This window comes from Rhinatrema bivittatum, chromosome 1, assembly GCF_901001135.1.
Source record: "Rhinatrema bivittatum chromosome 1, aRhiBiv1.1, whole genome shotgun sequence".
In the NCBI taxonomy this organism is placed as follows: Eukaryota; Metazoa; Chordata; class Amphibia; order Gymnophiona; family Rhinatrematidae; genus Rhinatrema; species Rhinatrema bivittatum.
Genome location: NC_042615.1, coordinates 233,685,453 through 233,705,963, shown reverse-complemented (window position 1 = coordinate 233,705,963; position 20,511 = coordinate 233,685,453). Strand labels below are relative to the sequence as shown.

Genomic DNA, 20,511 nt, shown 5'->3' with positions numbered 1-20,511 from the left:
ATTGAAAAGTAAGGGTCCCAATACAGATCCCTGAGGCACTCCACTGTCAACTCCCTTCCACTGAGAAAATTGTCCATTTAATCCTACTCTCTGTTTCCTGTCTTTTAGCCAGTTTGCAATCCATGAAAGGACATCGCCACCTATCCCATGACTTTTTACTTTTCCTAGAAGCCTCTTATGAGGAACTTTGTCCAATGCCTTCTGAAAATCCAAGTATACTATATCTACCGCTTCACCTTTATCCACATGTTTATTAACTCCTTCAAAAAAGTGAAACAGATTTGTGAGGCAAGACTTGCCCTGGGTAAAGCCATGCTGACTTTGTTCCATTAAACGATATCTTTCTATATGTTCTGTGATTTTGATGTTTAGAACACTTTCCACTATTTTTCCTGGCACTGAAGTCAGGCTAACCGGTCTGTAGTTTCCCGGATCGCCCCTGGAGCCCTTTTTAAATATTGGGGTTACATTTGCTATCCTCCAGTCTTCAGGTACAATGGATGATTTTAATGATAAGTTACAAATTTTTACTAATAGGTCTGAAATTTCATTTTTTAGTTCCTTCAGAACTCTGGGGTGTATACCATCCGGTCCGGGTGATTTACTACTCTTCAGTTTGTCAATCAGGCCTACCACATCTTCTAGGTTCACCGTGATTTGATTCAGTCCATCTGAATCATTACCCATGAAAACCTTCTCCATTAAGGGTACCTCCCCAACATCCTCTTCAGTAAACACCGAAGCAAAGAAATCATTTAATCTTTCCGCGATGGCCTTATCTTCTCTAAGTGCCCCTTTAACCCCTCGATCATCTAACGGTCCAACAGACTCCCTCACAGACTTTCTGCTTCGGATATATTTAAAAAAGTTTTTACTGTGAGTTTTTGCCTCTACAGCCATCTTCTTTTCAAATTCTCTCTTAGCCTGGCTTATCAATGTCTTACATTTAACTTGCCAGTGTTTATGCTTTATCCTATTTTCTTCTGTTGGATCCTTCTTCCAATTTTTGAATGAAGATCTTTTGGCTAATATTGCTTCTTTCACCTCCCCTTTTAACCATGCCGGTAATCGTTTTGCCTTCTTTCCAACTTTCTTAATGTGTGGAATACACCTGGACTGTGCTTCTAGAATGGTATTTTTTAACAATGACCACGCCTCTTGGACATTTTTTACTTTTGTAGCTGCTCCTTTCAGTTTTTTTCTAACAATTTTTCTCATTTTATCAAAGTTTCCCTTTTGAAAGTTTAGCACGAGAGCCTTGGATTTGCACACTGTTCCTCTTCCAGTCATTAAATCAAATTTGATCATATTATGATCACTATTGCCAAGCGGCCCCACCACCATTACCTCTGTCACCAAGTCCTGTGCTCCACTGAGAATTAGATCTAAAATTGCTCCCTCTCTCGTCGGTTCCTGAACCAATTGCTCCATAAGGCTATCATTTATTCCATCCAGGAATGTTATCTCTCTAGCGTGACCCAATGTTACATTTACCCAGTCAATATTGGGGTAATTGAAGTCTCCCATTATTACCGCACTACCAATTTGGTTAGCTTCCCTAATTTCTCTTAGCATTTCACTGTCCGTCTCACCATCTTGACCAGGTGGACGGTAGTATACCCCTATTACTATAGTCTTCCCCGACACACAAGGGATTTCTACCCATAAAGATTCAATTTTGTATTTAGTCTCATGCAGGATGTTTATCCTGTTGGACTCTATGCCATCCCGGACATAAAGCTCCACACCTCTTCCCGAGTGCTCCTCTCTGTCATTGCGATATAATTTGTACCCCAGTATAGCACTGTCCCATTGGTTATCCTCTTTCCACCATGTCTCTGAGATGCCAATTAAGTCTATGTCATCATTCACTGCTTTCCCTGTGCATCTTATTACCCTTTCTAAACAAAGGAGACTGTGTTTTCTGCACCTGAAGGAAGCATACACCCATATAGCTATTCATCCAGATCTCACATTCATTATAGGGGCACATAACCTCCAGTATGAAACATTACCTTATGGCCTAGTATCAGCTGTAAGAGTGTGTATTTATGAAATGTCTGGCTATCACTGCAGCATTTTTACACAGACTGGAAATATTTTCCATATCTTGTATGACTGGCTGGTCAAGATCACGGGAAGTGAATCAATGTACTATATCATTCAGATGCTGACGTTGCTAGGATTTGACATCAATTACCCCAAATCCAAAATCTCTCTGCCAACAGAATCTAAGTATCTACAATGGATGATATGAAATATAGGGGACAATTCTCAAAACTGTTCATTTTGATGCCAAATCTGTAAGTATTTTCACCCACAGGATTTGTACCAGTTCTCTAAGGCAGTAGTTTCCAACCTGTGGTCCACCATATCTTAACAGGTAGTCTGCGAACTGCCTGTACTAAGAAGATACCCGATAGGCTTCCACGGACCTCATCCTATAGCAGATGCAAAAGAGAAGGCCCAAGAGTCCGCCAGTGGACCTGTCTTGCCGAAAGCAGAAGAATGAAGGTGGTCTTGGGGTCACCAGAGCACTCCATCACGCTGCTGGCGGAAGCTTGAAGGTAGCCATGGGCTGCTGGCGCACCCCATCCATCCATCCAGCAGCTGAAGACTGCAGGAGGCCACAAGGCTGCCCACACATCCTATTCCATTGGCAGCCTGAGTGAGCCTCAGGGCCCCTTTGCTCCCCCCACTCAGACTCCAGGAAAAAAAGAGGGACCGACCTGGGAGATAGAGTATGTGTGAATGAGGGAGAGGGAACATGTGTGTGTGTGTGTGTGTGTGTGTGTGAAAATGAGAAGAGAGGGAGCATCTCTGTGTGTATGAGAGAGAGGGAGCATGTACGTATGAGAGAAGTAGTGTATGTGTGTGATCATGTATGTATAAGAGAGAACGTGTATAAGAGAGGGAGCATATGTGTGTATGAGAGGGAGCGTATGTGTGAGCATGTGTGTTTGAGAAAGAGGAAGCATGTGTTTGAGAGCATATATGAATGAGAGAGAGAGGAGTGTGTTTGTACGAGAGAGAGAGCATGTGTATAAGACAAAGGGAGTGTAGGTGTGAGAGCGTTTGTGAGCATGTATGTATGAGAGAGAGCATGTGTTTATAAGAGAGGGAGCATATGTGTGTATGATAGGAAGTGTGTATATGTATGAGCATGTACGTATGAGAGACGAAGCATGTTTGAGTGTTTGTGAGAGGGAGTGTATATGAGAGAAGGAACTTGTGTGTATGTGTATGAGCATGTTCATATGAGAGAGAGAGTGTGTGTGTTTGAGAAAGAGGAACCATGTATTTGAGAGCATATATGAATGAGGAGTGGGTTTGTATGAGAGAGTATTTGTATATATTTGTGTGAGAGCAGTATGAGAGGGAGCATGTATGCGCATGTGTATATAAGAGGGAGCATATGTGTATGATAGGAAGTGTGTGTATGAGCATGTACATAAGAGAGAGAGAGCATGTTTGTGTGTGTATGAGAGAGGAAGTGTGCTTTTATGTGTGTGAGAGAGAGAAAGGAGAAAGCTTGTGCGCCCCCTCCACGCAATTTCAGGGTGAATGGATATCAAAGTTTCCAGGTATGGAGTGTGGGGGGTTTTTAAAGCCTTATTAGTTTTAATTGTTGGCTGCTGTTTGATGTGTCTGATGTGTTGAAATATTTTCTTGTTGCTTGGGAAATTTAAAAACAATTTATGAATTTAGTATGGTTTTACTACTGTTGATATTTTATATTTCTTGATTATATTATTTGATGTTTTATGAGGAATGGCGATGTTTCTGCTTTTCCATTGTTGCAATGAATACAGAGTCTGACTTCTTGTGGTTTCCAGTTCAGTTTGTCTGTACATTTGTGTTGCTTTTACTGAGGTGACAACAGAATTTGTTTATTTTTTTCTATGGTGAATGGTAAGGGGAAGTGTCCTTGTTCTGCCCTGCACCCTTTATTGGGGGAGTTTCTGTGAACGCAGAGAATTGTAGAACATGAAGTGCAGGTTTTATGATGGGATTGTCCCACCCCATGTAGAATTTTTTGATTGATGTTCTTGAATAATTTTAGTAGTATTTTTGCTAGATAGTTGAAACTGGTAGTTCTGTCTAGAGATGCCTCTGACACGCAAGCCCAGTATCTTGTAATAATGGTGCAAAATGTTTGTAGCAGTGCCTCTTGCTTTATTAGCAGGGTGGTGTCCTGTCTCTGTGTACATAGAGTTTGGTAACAGGCAGGTGTAAAGAGAGTCATTGGACCCCATCAAGATCAAGCTAACAGGGTGGTTTCTCTGTCACAGGTGATTTTCTTTAAAAAAAAAAAAAAAAAAAAAAATGGTAGGGAGAGGGGTTTTAGGAGTGGATATGTGCACCAAACCGCTCTCCACATCTCCCTTTTAGTGATGTGACCTTGTCTCAAGCATCCTTCCTTCTCCCTCTCCCCCCTGTCTCTCACTCTCATTGCTCCACAATCCACCCCCACCAGTCCAGCTGCACAGTTTCTCACTCTCTCCCTCCCTCCACAAGTTCATCCCTGCGAGTCTATCTCTTTATCTGTCTCACTCCATTAATTAATCTCCTCCAGTCCCTATCTCCTGCCACCAGTCGCTCGCTCACTGTCTCCACCAGGCTATCCCTGCCTGTCTCTCTCTCTCTCTCTCCCACCACCAGTCCTTGCCAAGTCTCTCTTCTTTATCTCCCTCCTTCAGTCCATCCCAACCAGTTTCTTTCTCTCTATCAGTACTTTTCCACAGTCTGCCTCTCTCTTCACCAGTCCATTTCCACCACTCTATCTTTCTCTCCCTCTATCAGTCCATCCTAGTCAGTCTCTCACTCTCCCTCCACCAGTCCCTTTCTTGCCAGTCTCTCTCTCTCTTTCTCTCTCTCCCCCCCCCCAGTCCATTCTGGTCAGTCTCTCTCTCCCACCCCACCAGTCCCTCTCCTTCCACCAATCCCCTTCCCCCAGTTGCTCCAGATCCAGCTGTGTGGCTGCCTGTAGTTACACTACATAAATTACTGAATATGAATACATTCTAGCACATTTACTGCTGTGCTTTATAATTACTATATATGTATTCCGTTTATATTAGTAAGCATTATTTAATAAGTTTTATATTATAAATGAGTCTTGGGGTGCATTTAATGTATTTATTACATTAATAACTTTTATATATGGCACATAACTGCAGGTAAAAATGAAGAGAAGCATGTGGGGATCCATGAAAAGTTTGGAGGTTGAAATGGGGTCCATGCTCCCGAAAAGGTTAAGAACCCCTGCGCTGAGGGAACGTATGCACAGTTTTTCCTTTGAAAATTGCCTAGACAAAATGTACCCACAGAGCTTAGCACCTGCATTTTGCAGATAGTTTTCCCCTGAAAAACAAAATGCCTAGTTTTGAAAATGCAAAATTTAGTACATTGTTGCAATCACTATGCTTACCCCACATTCGGAAACACCTCCACTCAGTATACATATTGTGGCACAACACAAGTATTTCTTACTAAGTAGGCAATTTTCAAAAAGTCCTTCTACCCAGGAAAATAGCCATCACATGGGCAACAGACATTGGCCTAGACCATATTGAGGTTATTGGGCCTTAAGGCTTTAACAGTTCATATAATTCCCATAGCACATCTCCATATGACCAACTATAGGGGTGTGTGTGTGTATGTGTGTGTATATATATATATATATATATATATGTTATATGTGTGTATGTATATATACACAACAATGTAAAATGTGTCTTTGTGTGTGTGTATATATATATACACACACACAATTTTATATACAATTTTGTATATAATCAATGTACATAACAAATGTTCCTCTAAACCCTGTACATAACTTATCCCTCTGTGTCTTTGTTTCACCCTCCCCCCGCCCCCTCCTTTGTCTCGCCTATCCTGCATCCCTCCCCCTCCAATTTTTCTAGTTACTTGTTCTGTTACTGCGTTTATTTTACATACCGTTCTTTGTAAAGGCAATGCCTATATATATTTTAGTTGCAAGTTACTTGTAAACCGACACGATGTGCAAACGGCTGTCGGTATATAAAATCACTTAAATAAATATATATATATATATATATATATATATATATATATATATAGAGTTAGTGTGTATGTATATATTAGTGTGTGTATAAACCTTTGGTTGATTGTTTGCTTTATGCTGAATTCTGCCTTGGATGAATATTTATTTTAAAAAAGATAAGTAATAAATGCTAAAAAATATATAACAAAACAAATGGCAATCTTGTTAAGAAACTGAGCCTACAATTCTCCTCAGTATTTCCAGCAGCAGCATTTCCATGGTTAGTAGGTGTGTAATTAGAGAAATGACCATTGAGGATCTATTAAAAATGCAATTACACATTCAAATTATTGGTCATTGCTAGAAGAATCATGAAAATTTACATGATTAATGTTATTTATATAAAAGTTACACTTCTGTGCATGGCTAGTTAAGAAGAGACAGCATTAAGGATTTTATTGACTGTGACTAAAACAAGATGTGTTAAAAAAGCTAGTAATCTTTCCAATTTATATGTTTGTGTCTATAAAATATGTATGTATATTTTTTCCCTGGATATAAATTCCCATGTTGCTGCTTTTATTACCAAAGAGAGCTTATTAGGATACTGTTGCAGAATAATATGTTCTATTGGATTTATGAACACGACCAAAGAAACTCAATTCACAGGTAATCAGTAGTCAAAAACAAAAACACGGATCGCCCTGCAATAATATAAAGTACACCTTAACATTTAAAGGATGCTCATAGATTTTGCTCCAACCACATTTTATCACAATGGGCATCATCATAATTATAGCTCCTTTAACACTAGGTAGTTTATTCTTTATTTGCAAGTAAAATCCAAAAATGTCCAACAATTTCATAAAGCATCTCTAATTCTTATCGCTATACTTTTTTAGTATATATGTCTGGCAGACATGTTCTCACTTGTCACTGTTCTCAGTATTTATATCAATCACTTTGTTTTAGCATCACAAAATACGTATTTCATTGATCCCTTTTACTATTCTCAATGTTTCCACCAATCTCACTATTTTTAATATCCTATATAGTTCACAAATTACTTATCTCAGTGTCCCAGTTGCGTGTCTCAATGGCCTGATACAGCTGCATTTTGGCACCAGCTGTTGCCTGTCTCGTGGGATCAAAAATTCTATCCAACTAAGTAACAATCCTTTCTTTTTTAACGGCATGTTACTTTTTCATCTTGACTGCATTTAAAAAGCTCAGGGGCTCAAAACTGGAATTTCTTTGACTATGGGGCGGATTTTAAAAGCCCTGTGTGCGTAAATCCTTCCGGATTTACACGCGCAGGGCCCTCGCGCGCCTATTTTGCATAGGCCGCCGGCACGCGCGTAAGTCCCGGGGCTTTGTCAAAGGGGTGGGGAGGGGACGTTTCGGGGGCGTGCCGCGGCATTTCGGGGGCGGGCCCGGGGGCGTGGCGCCGGCCCGGGGGCATGGTCGAGGCCTCCGGACCAGCCCCCGGGACCGGAACCCGGAGCGGGGCTGCTGGCCGGCGCACGCAAAGGTAGGGGGGGGTTTAGATAGGGCCGGGGGGGTGGGTTAGGTAGGGGAAGGGAGGGGAGGGGAAGGTGGGGGGAGGGCAAAGGAAAGTTCCCTCCGAGGCCGCTCCGAAATCGGAGCGGCCTCGGAGGGAACAGGCAGCGCGCGCTGGGCTCGGCGCGCGCAGGTTGCACAAATGTGCACCCCCTTGCACATGCCGACCCCGGATTTTATAAGATACGCGTGGCTACGCGCGTATCTTATAAAATCCAGCGTACTTTTGTTCGCAATCGCGTATTTTTTTAAGATCTACCTCTATGTGAATATGGTTTCTTCTCAGCCAATAATAGTTGAATGCAATGCCAGCCCACTCATTGAGTGAAAAGTCATGTGATCTTGTTAGAGACCAATCAAATGGGGAAACCTTTCTACCATCATTCAAAATGTTGGATTTTTGAATACATTGTTTAACTAAAGATTTAAAGGCAGGGTTGACCCTGCCCCATTTCTTGTTTCTATTCGCTTGGAGTCCTTGGCATCAGCATGGACAACATAGTAGATAGCAGGAAAAGACCAGTTGGCACGCCCAGACAAATTGGTTCATTTTTACATGTATACAAACTGGGAATTTTGAACAAAAATTACATTTGCAGACATGTGGATATTATTTCTGATTCCCAAGATGCCTTGTCCTCAATTCTTCAGTGCAAGAGTCCCCAAACTTTTCAAGGGAAAGGACCACCTAGCACATTTCAAATCATCAAAGTGGCAGCAGCAGCTCACTTCTGCAGACCTATTGGTCTGCAGAAGTGACATCATGAAGAAACATTGAAGCTAGGGCGGGGGAATAGGAGGAGGAGAGGATAGATATATTAGCGCTGAGCCACACATGTAGCAGGACCTGGAAAGAGGCTGAAAGCAGCGCTGCTCTCTCAAGAGGAGCTGCTGCTGCCACTTTGATGATTTGAAATGTGCTAGGTGGTCCTTTCCCTTGAAAAGTTTGGGGACTCTTGCACTGAAGAATTGAAGGGGGGAAGGGGGCGGTCTTTCTCCGCCCCCTTCCCCCCTTCCCCCCTTCAATAGCTTGAAGGGGGGAAGGGGGCGGAGAAAGACCACCTGGGATGGATGCTGCCACACACAGACTTCGATGTGTGATCAGAGGCATGTTAGGGTAAATGGATTTTAGTGGGACTTAATGGGTCAGTTAAAATATGTCCATGAGCTGGATGTGGCTGCGGGCCCTAGCTTAGGGATCACTCATTAAGGGGGTCGATTTTTAAGACCCGCGTGCCGATTTTGTAACATGTGCGCACATGTTATAAAATCCGATGGCTACGCACGTGCGGGTGGCCTGCGAATCGCGCGGGGGAGGGGGAATTTTACATTGCAATGTGTGGCAACGCACATAGGACTTCCCCTGTTCCCTCCCAGTCCACTTCAATTAAGGAGCGGACTAGGAGGGAACTTCGCTATAATCCTATCTAACCTTTCTAACTTTTCCCCTCTCCTCCCCACCCTCCTACGCCCTACCTAACTCTTAGATATTTTTTTTGTATTTTTTACCTTGCTGCTCCTTTGGAGCAGCAGTAGATTGTGCACGCCAGCAGCGAGGCCCAGCACTTCAGCACTTAACCCCCAGTTTTTACGTGCATGGCCCTTTTAAAATTGGGCCGTAAGTGAATTAGTTTGATTCATGTTCTGGTCTGAAAATTAATTTTGAAAAGGTTAAAGCATTGTACTTTGATTTAATTATTTAAAAATCCTGGTTGGTGGTTTCTTTCCTTTGCAATGAGCATCTAATGGTGTCAAGTATAGGGAGAGTCATTTTCAAACAGTCCACAAAGCAGTAACATCTCTGCATATGCCTTGTGCACACACCATTCCCACACATAAGTATGCTTTGAAAATTTGTGTGCAAGTGCCCGAGTATGGGCACAAACCCGCCTGCATGTTTTCTAAGGAGTTACGCATACTGGGGCGGATTTTAAAAGGGCCGCGCGCCTATTTTGCATAGGCCGCCGGCACGCGTAAGTCCCGGGGCTTTCGAAAAGGGGCGGGAGGGGGCGTGTCCGGGCCCGCCCCCGAAACAACGCAGCGTTTCGGGGGCAGGCCCGGGGGCGTGGCGCCGGCCCGGGGGCGTGGTCAAGGCCTCCGGACCAGCCCCTGGGACCGGAGGACGGAGCGGGGCTGCCGGCGACGCACCGGCAGCCCCGTAAGGTAAGGGGGGGGGTTTTAGATAGGGCCGCGGGGGTGGGTTAGGTAGGGGAAGGGAGGGGAAGGTGGGGGGAGGGCGAAGAAATGTTCCCTCCGAGGCCGCTCCGAAATCGGAGCGGCCTCGGAGGGAACATGCAGCTCGCGCTGGGCTCGGCGCACGCAGGTTGCACAAATGTGCACCCCCTTGCGCGCGCCAACCCCGGATTTTATAAGATACGCGCGGCTACGCGCGTATCTTATAAAATCCAGTGTACTTTTGTTCGCGCTCGCGTATTTTTAAAAAATCTGCCCCACTATCATAGCAATTTTCTAAAGCCCACTTGCACGCTTGGACTGTAACTTTAAAAGTGGTGCGTGGGCGCACGTGCGAGCGTACGCTAGTCCCCCGTCTAGGGGCGTGGCTGTTTTATAACTTGCACGCTTATATGCATGCATGTTATACAATAGTCTGGCTGAGTGCATATGTGGGTATGCACGTGTGGGTGCAAATGCCGCTTCTGCGTAATTTGGGGGATTTTAAAAGGCATTCACAGACATTATTCCCGGTTTTACCAGTTCATCCCCACTTTGCCCCTTTGAGAGAGATCCTCCAAACCCCCATAGTTTAATGGCCTTCACTCCCTCCTGTTAACACCGACCCTTTAAACCCCACAGATCTGCGTGTTTTTCTTTCTTTTTTAACTTACATGCCATCCACTGCAGAAGCAAATCTACGTGGCAAGGGGGCTTGGGGTGCACCAGATTATGTATTTACGAGCACATCTCAGGTTCACGCCCGAAAATACCCATGCTCTGCCCACGCCTACTTTGAAAACTTCTGAGGTTTGCGTGCTGCGGGAAATGTGCATTTATCCGGGCGGCTTTTAAAATCTGCTCTGCATGTACAAGCCAAACTTATTCGCACATCCCCTGGTTGATGTGTGCACCGAGCTTTTAAAATTCACCTTTTAAAGTGCACTTACATATGGAAAGCTTATGGATAATTCAATGGCATGTACTATAGCGATTTTCAAAAGCCCACTTACAGGTGCAAAATGCATTTACACATATAAGACTCAGTTTTAAGTGTTTTAAATGTGCTACATGCTAACTTCATGGAATGCCCAGTAGTCCTTCTAAATGTCCCTTAATCTGAGATTGAGTTCTGTCAAACATAGCATTAAAAGCAGGAGATTTCAACAGTTTTAGGGGAACAATGTTGATTATTTAGGATAAAATTGTGTCCCATTTAAATCGTATGATCCTATTTCCTATTAAATCAGTACATTAGGCTTTCTGATAGTATGTACCGTGACTTTTTTTTTTTTTTTTTTTAAATCAAAACCATGATTATTTTACCATGATAATTACTAAGAAGTGGTTCATATAAGGAAAAAAGTGAAGTAGAAATATTTTCTCGCATTAACATTGCAAGATTCTTCCATTTGACATTAGATGTTGAATTGTCACAACAGTAATGTGCATGCAGGGAACTGCTGTCATCTGATGGTCAGTGGATGTCATCATTATCTGTAATATTCCTAGATGCAATGAAATTGTGACTTGGCACTACATGCTACTTTAAATGCCAATATAATCTCATTCTTTACTGTGGAATTTCCCTAATTGCACTCAAGATGCTTGTCTGCCATAAGTGGTGGCATAATGAAGGTGGAGTGTACACCTATTAAAGTGAGGGATTTTAATTTGTTTACTTCTGTTAATAAAGCCTTGTTGGCTCAAAACTGTTTGTAGTGCAGCAGCTAATTTGATTAACATGACAAATTTGTTCCGCCTCATCAGTGCAGAGTCAGGAGGGTTGATTAGTAATTAATCATACCTCACTCGTTTTTACCAACATAATCATAAACACTCGTGCCTGACTGGAATAAGCTTTGTGCTCTGTGTTTATTTTGGCTGCTGTTGCTTCCTTTGCAGAGCTGCTATGAAACGTGTGGTGAGCGCAATGAATCGCGTGGACCAGAGGAAACATGAGAAGTTTGCGAACCAGTTCAACTATGCACTGAAATAAAACACAAGATGGAGCACAAGAAAACCAGCTGAAAATCAAGAATGGAGCAGCTATAGGAAAGTTATCTTACTCTATTTAAAAAAATAAAGTATTTAATGAGCTAAGCACTAAAAATAATGTGCGCTTGCAGGCTCTCTAGCACATGCACAATAGTGTGCTGTGCACTAAAGCCATAGCATTCACACTAACTCAGTCTAACACATTAACGCTTATATAAATTCTATATACAGGTTATGCTTTAATGGGGGCAAAGTTAATAGGATGGGTATGCTCTCTTCCATATTTTATTTAATGTGTGCTCACTAATATCTAAAATTATTACATCCGCCTTGTACTAGTTGTTAACTTTTTAGCTCACAAGCTATTTAAAAGGATCAATTTATAGGATGCAGCGTAGGTTACAGATGGTGGAAATCGGACTGCTGCAACGGGAGGCTTAAAAACACAGTGGCAGAAAGACATCAACACACACTTGATCATTTCAAAAACAATATCACATCTGTAGACAACACAAATATATTTTCAAACATTGTTGTACACTTCACAGTGTATAAGGCACAATATTGTAACTATTTGAAATAAGGATCCATCTCATAAGTTCCTATAGCACACCCTAATTGTACTGAAATGTCGCACTGCCTGTGTTCCGTGTCCCATATGAACTCTGATGATATGAGCAGTCTTGCAGGGCAGATGTTGCAATGGAGACAAGGTGGAGGGAACTTGTTCCATATTTTAGAGGCACAGCAGTTGAGTACTCAAAATCTTGTGCATGTTAGATTACTGAAGCCAGTGGAGGGGAGGATAAAAGGGGCCTCTTGGGAGAATCAGAGTTCCTTTATAGGGGTGTAGGGGAGCAGAAGTTGGGAAAGATATTCAGGGGCCAGTTGATTCACACATTTGAAGACAAAGCAGAGAATTTAAAACTTTATCCTGCTCTCGGCTGGAAGCCAGTGTAGCTGACTCAAAATTGACTTAATATGGTTGGTGGATTTGACCCCTGTCAAAAGTCTAGTTGCTGAGCTTTGTAAAAGTTGGAGGTGTTTGAAATATTATTGTGTGATAACGTGGAACAGAGCAAGATTGAAATCTTTTATCTTTCTAGATACCCAGTTCATGATGCTCCCAGTACTCTGATGAGAGAAGGGGCTCAGATCCCAATTGTTAATCAGGCTCAGAATCTTGGGATCATAATGGACGCCTCCCTGCCACTGAAACCTCATATTAGCAGGGTTGTAAAAGGTGCCTACTATAAGCTTCATATGCTATGGAAATGTCACCCTTTTCTAAATGAAGTTGATTTAGAAACTATTGTACACTCACTGGTATTGTCATTTCTAAATTATTGCAGTTTCTTGTACCTTGGCCTTCCCCAGACTACTATTAGAGCTCTGTAACAGGTACTGAATTCTACCACCAGAATTGTAGCCAGGACCCCAATCTGCCAACATGTTACTCCGATCCTGAAGAAATACCACTGGTTGCCAATTAATTGGCGGATAAAATGAAAAATTCTCATGTTAGTATTTAAGGGCCTGTATGGCCTTGTACCTACTAGTTTTAATTCTTCTTTAAAAATTTGTCCTCAGAGACCTTTAAGATCTGCAACCCTGAATTTACTGAATGTCCTGTCATTCAGATTAGTAAGACTGAACAAGTCCCCCAAAAGACTTTATGTCCAAGGCCCAGAACTTTGGAATTCATTGCCTTACCAGGGACTGTAACTTTCAAACCAGCGAGTGGTCGTACTTTGGCCATTTTATAATTTACATGCACATTATAAAATAGCCTTGGCTTGCCCACAGTTCAAAGTGTGCGCACACCTAGGTGCTAGATAGGGTTTCCACCATGCAATTCAGGGTATTTTAAAACTGGCACACATCCATGCCATGACTAATTTCACCAGTTCATCCATCAGTTCACCTAGTGTTCAGCTAGGTCCTTCAGACCCACTGGTTTAATAGCCTTCACTTTCCCAGTTAGCCAAGACCCTTTAAACCCCTCCAAAATGGATGGGGTGTTTTTTTTGTTTTTTACAGTTACATTCTAATTTTTTTTCTGTATTTAACCTGATCCCTGTAATTCTATTTAGGTGCAAGGCACTAACTATAATTATAATATTAATAATGCAGGTTATTAAAATCTGACTTTTCGGCATTGAAAAAGGGTTTATGAGGGGGAGGAAGAAAAAGCGTACCTGTTAATTCAGAACTGAAGTATTCAATGGATGGGTTACTATAGGCACAATTTATGCTGCTTTACTTGATGCTATGGCTTTGTGGGGTTTTTAATCTGAAGGTACTGAAGATAATGAGTTATATTTGCTGGGAAATGGTGATTGACAATTAAATGTCTGAGGAGGAGGGTAATTGGTATTTTACTCAAACAGGATGGTATTTAACTTCAGATTCCAAATCTATGAGCAGAGATAAGCGAGATGATTTTTCATCTTTTTCATCTTTTTATTGATTTTATTTTTTTATTTTGTTTGTCTGTTGTGCGTTGATTTTAGTTTTAAACTGTTTTATTTTTATTCTGTAAACTGAATAGAAATTTTGATATGCAATAATAAATTTTAAATTGTGATCAATAAGTATAGATAAGCAGCATCTCTTTTTACCATATCATGTTTCTCCAGCTCCCTTCTGTGCCCCATTTCTCCATCACTACCTATTCGTTTATTTCTCTCCTGTCTTACCAATTAAATGTTTCTCCACTCAACCAGCTTTCCAGCTCCCTTATCTTTTCTTCCCAATCCCCAAAGACCGTCTGTCTCTTCTCAACCTCTAGGAGGAGACAGAGAGGTTCTTTGAGGATTGGAAAGAAAAGATAAGGTCAGTTCTCCTTCTCCTTTCTTTTTAGTGTACCTACCTCCATTACCAGGCCATCCAGAATCTGGGCCATCATGAGGGAGCTGCTGCCAGGCTATAGGAAAATATGTTACAAAAAACCCCACACCTTATAGAGCAACACGATACTATTACAAATATAGGAATGCAAACGTGTTCGCCAATTTTCTCAATTTATGTGAGAAATGTTTTTTGGATTTTATGGGACCGTCATAAAACCCCTTAGTTAATACCTTTAGAACATGAACTTATGCTCTTTTGATAAATCACAGGGGTACATGTATAATCATTGGTCCATTTTTTAAGCCATTTTTAAAAACATTTTTTCAATATCTTTCCACTTCTTTCCACTTTTATTACTTCAGGCACTTTTTATAATCTATGATATTGAAAAACTGTTTTAAAAAATGGCTTAAAAAGAGCATAAGTTCATGTTCTAAAGGTATTAGCTAAGGGGTTTTATGATGGGCCCATAAAAAAAAAAAAGGTTTTTCACATAAATTGAGAAAATTGGCGAACACTTTTGCATTCCTATAAGGCTATAGGAAAAGGCATAGCTATGTGAAGAGAAGCATATGTCTTACCCCCTCTTACAGTCATAAAAACATAAGTGCCATGCTGGGTCAGAACAAGGTTCATCCAGCCAATCATTTTGTCTCCAACAATGTCAGTCTGTTACAAGTATCTGGCAGGTTCCCAGTGGTTGATATATTTCTCCTATGTCACCCCAGGGATGGCTGTAAGTCTTCCTGACTAATAACTGTTTATGATCTTTTCCTTCAGGAACTTATCCCAACCCTCTTTTGAACTTACTGTCAGGCCACTTTTCTTTCCCCTTCCTGTACAGCTTTCTTGGGTATATACTCTGTCTTCTCTGTCTTTCCTTCCTTGGACGTATATCTACTGTCATCTCCATTTTCTCCATTAGCATCTTTCTCCCACCTGCTAATCTTTTTCTCTCCTTACAGATCTTGTGTTTTTCTGTTGTGGTTGCGAACCACAACACTCTTCTCTCTTCCTTCCTCCCTCCTCCCTCGTTCTCCCTGGCGCTGTGACCAACTAGAATTGAAGATGTGGTTTCTTCCCTTGTTCTCTATCTGTCTCCCTCTTGCAATCCCTTATCCCCTCCCTCCTTGCCCCTCCCCTTTTAGACTTCACTCCTGGGCTTTCTGTTCCCCCTCCCCCACTCTTGTTCTCTTCCCCTTACCCCATTTTCCACTGCTAGGCAACATGCTGCTGAATAGTAGATGCAACTTTCCTAGCTTTTGTAACTGATTGGTTTTGGTGAGTACAGTGAGCCTACCGCAGGGGTGAGGCAGGGGAAACAGTCTTTACTGCTGTTGGGGGAAAGAGGAAGCTATGTAGGGAGGAGTAAGCAGTGCAGGATTTATATGGGTTATTTTTGGGGTGGGAGCATTTGCCCATGCCCTCCTTCCCTCCTTTTCTCTATGGCAAAGCCTATGGTGGTAAATCCTTCACAGTAGGCATCAAGTAGGAGCTATGAGGGATGGTCAGGAGGCAGCATCTTCCCACCTAAGCTTGTATGCAAACTCTCCAATCTTTGCACCTCTGGTCTGTGGCCCATGAGACAGGTGCTCCTGCATTGCATAGGTTGAATGAATGTGGTGGAAGGGGTGGGAATAACTTCAGTGGATGAGGCAGACAGTGATGTCATTGGTCGCTGAAGTCTGTTGGCTTGTGTATGGTGATGATCATTGATGTGCGTAGTCTGTGTAAAAGCCAATGTTATCAGGTTTCAGCCTTAACAGCCCTCTAGATGTTTGTGGCTGCTTTGAGGTCAACAATTATTTTTGTTTGATCTCAAACTCTTTTCTAAGATGTTTGAGGCCCTCATGGACTGTCATCACCACTACCTCCTTCCTCTCTGCCTCTGTTTGTAGTAAGCTTCCTGATAGTTCTACCCTTCTATACCTACCCACACTTTCACTTCTCACATGTATCACACACACACTTGCTCATTCACTCACTCACTCTTCTATGATCCGTTCTGTTGCCAGTCACGTTCTCTCATTCTGCTCTTTCCAGACACGTAAGACTGATGCATAGAAATATGCTGTCACCTTATCACTTGCTCACAGACCTGGAGCAATGAACAAGTAAAGGAAAGGCAATACACAAAAGAAATACAAGACACAACGTAAGCAACCCAGATGATAAAGGGGATGGAACAATTCCCCAATGAAGAAAGGCTAAAGAGGTTAGGAATTTGACCTTTTTTAAACCCAGCTATGCCATTGACTTTAATCACATTATCTGATGACAACTTTCATAGCTTAATATGCGTTGACTAAAAATACTTTCTTAAATTTGTTTTAATTTCATGGTATGTCCCCTAGTTCTATTACTATTTGAAAGGTAAATAAATATTTCTTATTTACTTGTTCCATACCATTTATGATTTATAAGTCTATCATATACCCTTGGTAGTTTCTTTAAGCTGGGGGTCCAAACCTGTCTAGCCTTTGTTCATAAGGGAGACTTTTATCATTTTTGTTCCCTTCTCTTTTTCTAGTTCTGCTTATCTTTTTTGAGATGGGGTAACCAGGATGTGGTCATAATATAGATTGTTTTTTTTATTTTTTTCGAATAATAAAATTCTATTTGTTATGTGACTGCTGCTACACACTGAGCTGAGTATTTCAGTGTATTGTCTACATTGATGTCCACAATGATAACCCCTAAAATGAACAGCAGTACTGTGTATATAGAGATGGGATTATTCTTCCCTAGGTGCATCACCTGCACTTGTTCGCGTTAAATTTCTTCTGACATTTAGAGACCTAGTTCCCCAGTCTCACAAGGTTCTCCAGCAATTCCTCAGTCTGCTTGTATTTTAAATACTTTGAATGATTTTGTCATCTGCAAATGTGATCACCTCACTCCTTGCTCCCTTTAATGTGCACATTATTTTGTGTAGCATTCACATGAATTGTAGTGCTTATTTGGATATAGTGCTGAAATGTAGTACTTTTAGCATGCATTTTAATAACATGTCCATGCTGTGGATGCTATATTTTAACAGGTAAAATTTAAAAAATGTATTGTTTAGCCCATTAAACACTGTTCTAGCGTGCTTGCTAAAACAAAATTCTAGCATGAGTTTTAGCACATAGGTCCCTAAAACTGTACAAAAATTGTTTATATTTGTTTATATTGCCTCTTGACAGATAAAAAATAAATTTTACTGTAATTCAAATGGGTATGATTGTGTGAATTCTTTCTAAACCAGTAATGGATTAGAACTGATGAGAGAAGGTATAAAAAGCAGCATTATGCTTCTGCACGTTCTGCTAAACTTGCTTAAGTTTTGAATTGACTAACTGAAGTTTCTTAGTGTCCAGTCAGGTGAATCCAGAACAAGTGGGTTATGCACCTCTGCCAGCAGATGGAGATGGAGCAAACTGCTGTCAAAGTGTATTTCTAGTGGTGCTTTGTTGTCTCTTCCTAACAAACTGGTGCCAGTTTGAAGCTTGAGGGTGAAATGGAGGGAGCTGCTCCTGGGGGAAGGAAATGAGAAGTGAGTATCAGACAGCTTGTTTGCTTTGCTCATTTTAGAGAGTCAGAGGGATGAATATTACAAGTGAACACTTTTCTCTGTCTTAATTCTCCCATCAAAAGAAAATAAAGTCTAAATATAGTCTATAGCTTATTCTAGGTAGACGTACAGATCGCTGTTGACAAAAAATCATCGCTATCAATGAGGGTGGCTTTTCTGTACAGGTGGTTGTCTCTTGCAGTTCAGGATTCCCTTTCTTGTGTGGCAGTAATGGGCTGGCTGTGAACTCCCTGACAAGCTTCCGGGTATCCATGGGTGAGACCCACTATCATCTGCAATGCCATGTCATATGGCAAAATAGTGCTATTAGTTTCACTCAAAAATACAGCACTGTTTTCAGTGCTAAAGGGAATAGAACTGCCTTATAATACACTGTCAGTCTTAATGGTAATATCTTATAAATGTGCCAATATAATACTATAGCAATCAATATAACTGCATTGGGTTCCACCATTCATGGGATCCCGAGTGGGCCGACTGCGAATTGCAGTAAGATACAGCTCTGAAAGCAACTTGTTTTAACACCCCTGAGCAGCAATGGAACAGCAGTATTTAATGCGCTGTGGGGAGTCGGTTCCCCAATCTGGACTTGCTTCTAATACATCTTGAATGGTGCAGCTCTCAGATGAACCTTATGTTATGGTAACACTGAACATGACAACCTTGATTTTTAGACTTTTTAGCAATATTTTTTTTTACTTTTTTATATATATTGTTAATTTTGTAAATTTGTCTGCAATGCAGGAATTTGTGTAAAATTGTGTATAATAAAAATAGTTTTTGCAACTTTTGAGTTTTGGGATACTTTGGAGCTAGATTTGGTGATTTTGGGCTCTAAAGATTTTTGGCATCTGTCAGCCCTGGACATCAGCCTGCCAGTATTCTCTGTCTCCAGCAGATTGTGGACATGCATCTCTCTATTGGGGATTGCTTCATTTTCAAAAAGGAGAATTAAAGATATTATATTCGCCCTGCTCTCCTGCAGTAATACCAAAAGGTCCCTCCCACAGTTAAGAATTCCTGAGGTGATTTCTGTGGTCTCTCAGATGAGTGCCTTGGTCCGGTAGCTGGTTTTTCAGCCGGCATGGACTTAGCTGTTCAAACAGCTGAAAATCAGCGGGTGCAGGAAGCCAAGTGCAGTGCTGATGGCATATGCCCTCTCCCCCCGCAGCAGGAGACCATCTCTGTACTCAGCCAGGTAAGGCTGAGCTCAGGTAAGTTTGAAAAAAATATATATTTACAGAGACGTAAGAGGTTTTTGTAGCATAGGGCTTCCTCCTTTTTCCCAGTCTCCATGCTTGGTGCGCTGTTCTGATGTTTGTGCTGCTCCATGGGAGATTGAGGGACATGGGCAGCCTGGCGGGTTGAGCAGCCTGTGTGGGCTAGGCCCCGCTCTGAGGCTTTTTTGCTGCACGCCTCGTGATAGGCCACAACGGCATTTTGCGTGCTCTCTAAGGTTGCCCTCTACCGGCATGTGCATCTAGCTGTGCATCCAGGTTGTGTGTCCAGTTTTTGAACGCTTAGTTGGGCCTTGTATTATGTGCGTCTAAGTTAAGTGGCGCCTTAAGTGGCCGCACACTTACCTGTGCGCACAAGTTTTATTGTGCATTTAAATTGTTTTACGGTGCTTATTTTTGGGATGCCTAGGCATTGGGATGCCTAGGTTGGATGCCTAGTATTTTTGGGAAAAAAGTTAGACGCATTCATCTGGCCTCCACTCAAGCACCCTGTCGGATATGTGCCTAAGAAACCTAAGCACCTTTCTCCTAGGACAAGCAGGATGGTAGTCCTTACAGATAAGTGACATCAGATGGAGCTTTTGTCAAAGTTTCTAGAAGCTTTGACTGGCACACTGGGCATGTCCAGCATGCAACTATTTGTGTGTGTGCACGAGGTCCCCCTTCAGAGTCTTTTTCCACAGTTTATTTGGAGCTGTGCTTCATCTTCCTTTTTCATGCTCTAAATTAGCAATTTTCTCCCGTCCCATCATCTGGTCCCCCTTTGCCAGTCTGTGTACCTTCTTGGCACAGTAGGTAAAAATTTTCCTCCCTTCTTCATGGTCAATTCCTGGCATCCCATTTCTTGGTGGCCCCTGGTCATCGCCTCGCATCAGCTATTTTTCATGGTGTCATTCAACTTCTGTCTGTGCCCCCAGTGCTCGAGAATCGTGTCCATCACGGATCTGCATGAGGTTTGCATCCTCTGCCTGGGGGCATTGCATGACGCCCGAGGATGTCAACTGTGTGATCAGATAAAATGGAGAAACTTTTTGGTTCCAAAAAATCTGCTCCATCCATGCCCACATCGGAGTCATCGGCACCCAGGA

The 20,511-nt window shown here is 42.0% G+C and overlaps 1 protein-coding gene across 1 annotated transcript in view; it reads left to right on the top strand.

Moving 5' to 3' along the window:
* Positions 1–17,829, top strand: part of UVSSA (UV stimulated scaffold protein A) — a 209,132-nt gene extending 191,303 nt beyond the window's left edge. The window contains exon 14 of the mRNA XM_029592666.1: positions 11,666–17,829. Coding sequence (XP_029448526.1) covers positions 11,666–11,759 — 94 coding nt within the window. The 3' untranslated portion in view covers positions 11,760–17,829. The remainder of the gene's footprint in view (positions 1–11,665) is intronic.
* Positions 17,830–20,511: the final 2,682 nt, after the last annotated feature.